At 41.8% G+C, this 7668-nt stretch overlaps 2 protein-coding genes across 2 annotated transcripts; one reads left to right on the plus strand and one right to left on the minus strand.

Moving 5' to 3' along the window:
- The first annotated feature begins 1965 nt into the window (after positions 1 to 1965).
- Positions 1966 to 4828, plus strand: LOC119429367 (heme oxygenase-like). The gene is made up of 5 exons (XM_037697010.1): positions 1966 to 2155; positions 2228 to 2339; positions 2428 to 2643; positions 2719 to 2991; positions 4589 to 4828. Exons 1-5 carry the CDS (start codon positions 2106 to 2108, stop codon positions 4751 to 4753), a joined length of 816 nt encoding a protein of 271 aa, XP_037552938.1. The 5' UTR covers positions 1966 to 2105; the 3' UTR covers positions 4754 to 4828.
- A 103-nt stretch (positions 4829 to 4931) lies between these two features.
- On the minus strand, positions 4932 to 7491 carry LOC119429366 (DNA replication licensing factor mcm5). Its single transcript, XM_037697008.1, has 7 exons — positions 7426 to 7491; positions 7175 to 7351; positions 6981 to 7093; positions 6762 to 6890; positions 5674 to 5816; positions 5393 to 5520; positions 4932 to 5204 (listed from the first exon to the last, which is right to left on the minus strand). The coding sequence occupies exons 1-7, from the start codon at positions 7489 to 7491 to the stop codon at positions 5103 to 5105; spliced, it is 858 nt and encodes a 285-aa protein (XP_037552936.1). The 3' UTR covers positions 4932 to 5102.
- Between the last annotated feature and the right edge of the window lie 177 nt (positions 7492 to 7668).

Here is a 7668-nt window from a genome sequence, read left to right on the forward strand (position 1 = left end):
ATCCCAACATTCTGATTTTATTCTCAGAATTCTGAAAAGTCTGAAGTCAGAATCTTGTTTTGAACCTCAGAAATCTGAAAGTATTTATTTATTTGTTTTATTACCAACTTGGACATAATCCTCTCGTGTTAAATCATGTTGTTTATTTATCATGAGCAGGTTAAGACAAGGTAAAAAAATGCAATGAAATGTTCAGGATGAAACCGATTCGACTTGCTAAAAACAAAACAAACAAAAAACAAGAAATATTAAAGCATGCAATACGGGTACAAATTAAAGTACCAAAATGTGAAAAATGAATATAATATTTACAAGGTCCAGAAGAATTATAGTAAACAGATAGTAATGTAAGCTTAAATACACATGATATATATTACATTTTATTTATTATCTTCTGTGCATTTTAAAGCATGTGAATTAAAATGAGCTTGAGGTTGGTTTTTATCACTTTACTCACAGTTCCTGGTTTCAAACATGCATACAAATAAAATTAAATTAAAAAAATAATGGTAAACAGTTTCTGATAAAAGTTTAAATATGTTTTACATTTTAACCACTTGAGTTTATTTGAGTAATCATATTCATTAATATTTATACAAATATGATATTACATTTAATGTAAATGTAGTTAAAATATGACAACTATTGGTGTTGTTAAATATTAAAAATAATATAAATTATGGTAAATGGACTGCACTTATAGCACCTTTCTATCTTATCAAGACATTCAAAACTCTTTACAACACAATCTGTGTCCTCTCCATTCATACAGCACTCTACTAGATCTATACAAAGACTAATCAGAGCTTTATCACATTCATACACTGATGGAACACATCGGCAGCAATGAGGGGTTCAGTGTCTTGCCCAGGGACACTTAAGCCTGTGACTGCTGGTGGAATTGAACCCCCAGCTCTCGCATTGAAGGACGACTGTTCTAACCACTCAGCCACTGCTGCCCTCATTAAAATCACTGTGATTAGTAGTAAAGCTTAACAGTTTTGAAAGTGTATTCCCATCATTTTATTAGTGTTTTTTACCTGCCACCAAAGCAAACAATGGTTTTGCCCGTGTAAGTATCTGCGCTTCTGTTAGCAAAATATAATATATAGCAAAACATATAAATATAAACCAATTGACAGCTTTAAATAAAACTGTTATGAAGTAATCAAAGGAGGTACAGATGCAGCTGATCGCCGTTTGACATCAGTCCAATTCAAGATGGCCGCCCCAGCTAACTGACCTTAAAGAAGGTTGTACCTGGGTCAGTTATAGACCTTAAATTTAGTGTGGTAGTAGAGGAGACTCATCCCTGACCTTCAGTCTGAAAATTTACTGTAATCATCTGATGGGCATCTACAACATCTTATTCAAGATGGCCGCCACATCTTACCCAATCCAAATATGGCTATAACTCAGTCAGATTTACAAATGCGGAGCTAAAATATGATGTGGTAGTAGCTGAGAGTCATTTACAACACACAGTTTGAATGCAACGTCTTGTGATATTGTGAGACATTATGCATATAAATAATTATTTTTAAAATGTTACCTAAACAACAACTCTGTCATTTCCAAAAACAAGATATAACTTAATCAAAAACTTTATTTTCCTCCAAATGTCTGTTTAAATGAGCAGTTTTTAAACTTGTGTAGCTTAGAGTTGTTTCTGGACAGCAACAATCCATTAAACTCATCATTCGTATCAAAATGAAGCTCCATTTCTCCAAGCTCAGGTTGTTAAAAGAGTTATCTACAACAGGTAAGATGTTAACTCTTCGTAACCTTTTCTCACTTTAAAAACCCAGCACTGTCGTGTCATGCTTTGGCGTTCTGCCTTGTCATGCTTTGCCACATCTGCTCTGTCATGTGGAGTGGCAGCAGCTGGAGGAACGTGACGCAGCAGTCACACTTCCCGTCTGACTCTGCAGCCTCGGGCCTTATAAAAGAGACGAGAGGGACCTGAAGAACCACAGCAGAGACGTCGCAGAGAAGAGACACGTCCAGTGTGCAGCCAGGACTGAGAACGCGAGTCACACCTGTTAACGTAGATTTATGAAGTGCGCTGAACAAACTTGTGAAAGAGTTGGACTTTAGTTGCACAGATGGAGAACATGAAGAGCGCCAGGAGAAACGACTCGGGTGAAGCAGGCAGGTAAGACACCTGGACGTCTCACAGTGACATCAGCATTCTGTAAGGACCTGATGAGTTGTGTTGCACCCTCAGCGACCTGTCCGAGCAGATTAAAGCAGCCACTATGGACAACCATGTCAGGGCGGAAAATACACAGCTGATGCTCAGCTACCAGAAGGGACAGATCACGCTGCCACAGTACAAGGTAACATGACTCAACTCAAAGGGCGCGTCTCTTCTGTTGTTCTTACGATTTGTCCCCAAGTGAGACGTTCCTCTGGTGTCCCGCTCAGGTCCTGCTGTGCTCCCTGTATAACATCTACAAGGCTCTGGAAGAAGAGCTGGACAGGAACGCGTCCCATCCAGCTGTTGCTCCCATATACTTCCCTCAGGAGCTCGCCCGTCTGGAATCCCTGAGATCAGACCTGGAGCATTTCTTGGGCTCGGACTGGAAGAAGAAAGTGATTGTCCCTGCAGCCACACACAGATATGAGCAGAGACTACGGGAGGTGGGTAAACTGGTTTTAAGTACCCGTCAATCAAAGCAGCTGAACACATTTTATTTATTTACTTATCTTTTGCAGATTGGCAGAGAGAACCCTGAGCTGCTCGTGGCCCACGCCTACACTCGCTACCTCGGCGACCTCTCAGGTGGACAGGTGCTGGGGAAAATTACCCAGAAATCACTGGGGCTGAGCAGCAAGGAGGGGCTGTCGTTCTTCTCGTTTCCCGGCGTGAGCAGCCCCAACCGCTTCAAGCAGCTGTACAGGAGCCGGATGAACAGCATAGAGCTGACCGAGGCGGAGAGGGCGGCGGTGCTGGAGGAGGCCGTGGGAGCGTTTGAGTTGAACATCCAGGTGAGCAGAACATAAAACAGCTGCAAATAAAACTCAGCGACAGCCTGAAAGTCCTACAAACATCTCCTTTCTTCTTAGAGAGGGATATATATTTGTAATAATCTGAGCTGCCAATATGGTGTCTGAAAGAAATGTCAACGCTTCTGCCATGGTAACCACACTTCTGTCTTCCACTCCCCGACAACACTATTAAAGACAGGCAGAAACACAGAGTAGAAAATAAGCCTCAGACAGTCTAGTCCTCACACTCTCCAGTATTCATGTAGGAAATATAACATTAAAAAGGAAGTTTTGCTTCCAGTTTTATAAAGTCTGAGCTCAGATTAGATGGAAGTCGATGAAACGCTGGTGAAGATTCTCAGTCGTCCAGGACACGGTAAATTCAAAAAAGTTCAAAACAAAAACAACTGGACTTCTTTTTGTAACTGAAGACGTTTCACTTTTCATCCGAGGAGCTTTCTTAACTCAAAGAACAGAGTGTGGGGTTCAAGTTATAAACCTAACTAAGCTAGATACATATGCAGATTGCCCTGTCGGTCCTCACAATAGGGGTTCATTAGTCTTTGTTAGTCTGACACAGATTTTGAGTCTTGAACATTTTTTAAGTCAATGATCGTTAATTTTCTAAAGGAACATGGAAAAGTATATCTATACAAGTTTTGTTTGAATTGATGTTTTTATTTAGCTTCGTTTTTTGGTAAATTACTTGTGTTTGAATATATTCTGAGCAAAAAGGGGCAGATATAAGATTTATTCTTCTTCTGCTGCCTTTCATTTTATTTTTGATTGTATACATATTTTGTTTTTTATTGTATATAGTTATTTTAACAAAATTAATTTAAAAAAAAAGTTTGGATGTTTGCACTCTGAGGGGATTTGTGTGAAAACCACGTCCTACAGTAATAAGACACACCGAGTGAAAGTAACAACGTCCTCCATCTCTTGAATAAACTGTATAAGAAAAATAAAGGTTGTGCAAAAAATTAAGTTGGCATGACATCACACTGAGGTAAACGATCAACTGCAAAACTTTAAAAAACAAACAGATTGAAATCTTCCAGTGACCCGTTTCAACTTTGAACTGTTTCTAACATGACATGAAGGTTCATGCTAATAATCCAGGGAAAACATCCAACAGGGTTCAGTCAGGTCACCCGGACAGTTTCTTTGTTGTCGAGATGTTTCACTCTCCATCCAGAGGGCTTCATCAGTCTGAGAAGTCCCTAACAAACTGTTTCCCCACCAAGCAGTACACAGTGGACCAACCAGTCTGCCGGTGACAGACTGGTTTCTGGGGGCCGTTTCTAATGGATGTCTGTGGGTTGGGTTTGAGATAAAAATCAAAGAGGAAATCTTTACAGTAAATTTCACCTGCGCTGCACAAAATACAGCAAAACTCATCAACTACTCCTTGTTTTGTTAAACGTTGTTTTTCTAAAGATGTGGACGGCATATTTTTAACAATCGTGACCAGAACGAGCAACAAAAACGAACTTCCTGTCTCTGAACTCGGCAGAGGATCTGAAACTCATACTTGCAAAACAAGCAGGTTCTGCTGAGAACTTGAGTAACTCTCATTTTTCCCCCGCCCCTTTAGGTTTTTGACGACTTGCAGAAAATGCTGAGCATCGCCACCGAAACTGCGGACCAATCAGAACGCAGCCTGCAAACCTCCAGACTCCCAGCTTCTCCCATCATGCAGTTCACAGTGGGACTGTGCCTCACACTGGCCACCATCGGAGCAGGAATGTACGTCTTGTAGTTCGGCTGCATTTAACCTCAATACGAAGCTAAAAGGCACTTTAGACACTGAAATGACTCAATCAGAACAAAGGCTCGTCGTTTATACGCTCTGTAACTCACTTCTCTGTCATTTATGTTGAATAAATTTAGACATGATCACAATTAAAGTCTTATTGGTTTATTTTTTATTTATTCTTACAGACAGAACACATCTAGGTTGACACAAAGCATCGTTACCGCCTCAGACACATTAAACCCACCATATCAGCCAAAATTCAGCTCATCTCCACCTCTTACTGTTCAAGTTCAACAAAAACTGACCTAAACTATTTACAACAACATGGTTATGCATTAGAGCCCAGCTGGCTCTACTTGACTCTGTAGAGGACCTTCCTCTGCATGCGGTGCTGCAGCTCCCCCCTTCTTAACATCAGGTAGACGACTTTGTAGATGGCATGCTCTGGATATTTCTGAAAATGTAAAGGCAAGAAAAAAAATCATGTGAATGGGAGTTAATCGCTCAGATTTAAAAGCTCACTAGATCTGCGTTAGTAAAAAGCAGAAAAGGGGACGTAATAATCCAGATGGGCATTATTTAGGGTTCTTATGTAAATGGACGAGCAGCTCCTCATTAGTTCTGGTTTGTCCTCCCACTGACCTGCTTGGTGAAGTCCTGGACGATGCTGTGCTCCGACACCTGGGAGCCAATGGCAAAGCGTCGCTTGAGCTGCTTCTCGATACGAGAGAGCATCTCCTGGTCCTCCTGGGAAGTGAAGCCCTCCACTCCTGAGAAGAAACATTAGGACAGAGTTAGCAGCAGGAAACGGTGGAGATGAGCTGAACTTGGTAAAACAATATGGGTGAAAAAAAAAAGAAAACGGCTTGTTTTTATATCCAGTGGATATAAAACCTACCCCAGTGTGCCGCTGTGAAACATACCTGTGAGGCTCCCCGACAGCGCGGCGTCCAGCGTGGAAACCTGGAAGAGTCTGAGGGCCTCGTCCACCTCCGCCTCTCCGGCCACAGCCTGCAGCTTCATCTTGGCTAAAGACTCAGCGATGCGAATGACGGCCTCCAGCTGCCTGATTTAAAAAATATAAATAAAATTACTAAACGCTGTGGAATGTATGTGGAGTAAAACAAAACTAGAGAAACTGCATTTCCTGCAAAAATGCAGTGTTTATTGCTGAAAAACAGCTAAAATCTAACTGAAATGGAAGAACAAGCCTAAAGTAGCAGAAGAAAACAGAAAGAACACATTTGCTGAATTTGGTTTAAAGAAGCAGAAATTAGCACAAAAATCAGTAAATTAGCTAAATAAGCTGAAATTAGCAAAGAATAGCTGAGGAGTAGCTGAAAAAGCAGAAAGAAGCTTAGATTACCAGAATGAAATAGAGAGAACACATTTTAGCTGAATTAGGCTGAAAAAAAGTTGGAGAGCAAAAAAGTTGTGGAATTAGCCAAAATAGCTAAGTTAGCATAAAAACAGCTAAATAGCTGAAATAGCAGAAAAAGCTGAAACTTTTATAAATAAGCTGAAAGGAGTTTAACAAGCTGAAATTAGCGGAAAGAATTGGAAGAAGCACAAAAATGTGTTTAAAAAGAATCTGAAAAGGATTACAAAACAGCTGAATAAACTGCTGAAAGTAGCTTAAAAAACTAAATTTGCAGAAGGAAGCTGAAACAAGCTGAAGCAGAAGAAAATGTGAAAGGAGCAGTAAAATGTTGTAAACGCATCTAAAGATTTGAAGGATGTAAAATGAGCTCAGTTCATTTGCAATGAGAAAAAAAAAGTCACAAAAGGCTAAATATTTCAAAAAGCTAAAGTTGCACCAACACCAAAAGTCAGAGCAGGTTTGTCCTGAAAGAGCTGAACATTTTGATTTATGATTTGTTGAAATAACAAAAAAATTGTGGAACGAGAAAGACGCTGAAAAACATACAGAAGACGAATGGATCATAAAAGTGTGAATGCTTCATAAACACTTTTATTTCTATCGTTGTGAAACTGTAGCAGCTGGACGTACCGGACCGTGATGGGGATGGAGGGGCGTTTGTCGGACTCCCGCTCGTGCTCCCGCGCGCCGCTCCTCATCACCACATATCTGTTTTTCAGCTTCTCAGCAGCTGCCGCAGACAGCCGAGGGCCGCACTTCCTGTGAGCGCACAACATGGCAAAGATTTGAACCACCAAGCGCCCGACAGTGGACCTCAAAGAAGCTACAAGCTCCCCGGGGTGGACTCACGTTCTGGCGTAGGCGATGTACTTCTTAAACGTCGCCAGTGGAATCTCGCCCTCCACGCCCTCGGTCTGCGTCTGAGCGCTCAGGTGGACGTTCATCACGTGCCGAGCCAGCGTCTTTGGAAAATAATTCACACATTAGACTTGGTGCCAGTATCCCCTGCTGGGCTGATGAGCTGAGCCCTCCAGCCGCCGCACCATGTCTCTCTGCTGGTCGTGCTGGTCTTTGATGATGAAGATCATGTCGAAGCGGGACAAGATGGTGGGCATGAAGTCGATGTTGTCCTCTCCCTTCGTGTCGTCCCAGCGACCGAACACAGAGTTGGCGGCGGCCAGCACGGAGCAGCGGGAGTTCAGGGTGGTGGTGATGCCCGCCTGAGAGGAGCCCGGATGTTAGTTACCATGGTAACCGCCTCACAAGTGCCGCAGCGGTGGTTTTCTTTACATACCTTAGCAATGGAGATGGTCTGCTGCTCCATAGCCTCGTGGATCGCCACCCTGTCATCTTCTCTCATCTGGGTGATAAAAACACAGCTCTGCCTCAACTCAGGAGCAGAGACAGCCGAAGCTGTGTAGATGAAGCTAAAATACTAACTAAAAGGAGCAAAACACTGGCTAAAAGGTAAAAAAGCAAAATGCTCGTTTTAAACCAGGTAAATTAAAAGCTAAAGTAGCTAAATGTTAGATAAAAG

The sequence above is a fragment of the Nematolebias whitei genome, unplaced genomic scaffold (genome assembly GCF_014905685.2).
Source record: "Nematolebias whitei isolate Nwh7 unplaced genomic scaffold, NemWhi1 Nwh_scaf_691, whole genome shotgun sequence".
NCBI lineage: Eukaryota > Metazoa > Chordata > Actinopteri > Cyprinodontiformes > Rivulidae > Nematolebias > Nematolebias whitei.

Coding starts and splice junctions, on each gene's coding strand:
- LOC119429367 (XM_037697010.1), top strand. CDS start 2,106: ATGGAGAACATGAAGAGCGCCAGGAGAAACGACTCGGGTGAAGCAGGC. Junction 2,156..2,227: donor GACTCGGGTGAAGCAGGCAG/GTAAGACACCTG, acceptor TTGCACCCTCAG/CGACCTGTCCGAGCAGATTA. Junction 2,992..4,588: donor CGTTTGAGTTGAACATCCAG/GTGAGCAGAACA, acceptor CCGCCCCTTTAG/GTTTTTGACGACTTGCAGAA.
- LOC119429366 (XM_037697008.1), bottom strand. CDS start 7,491: ATGAGAGAAGATGACAGGGTGGCGATCCACGAGGCTATGGAGCAGCAG. Junction 7,352..7,425: donor AGACCATCTCCATTGCTAAG/GTATGTAAAGAA, acceptor GGCTCCTCTCAG/GCGGGCATCACCACCACCCT. Junction 7,094..7,174: donor ACGACCAGCAGAGAGACATG/GTGCGGCGGCTG, acceptor TATTTTCCAAAG/ACGCTGGCTCGGCACGTGAT.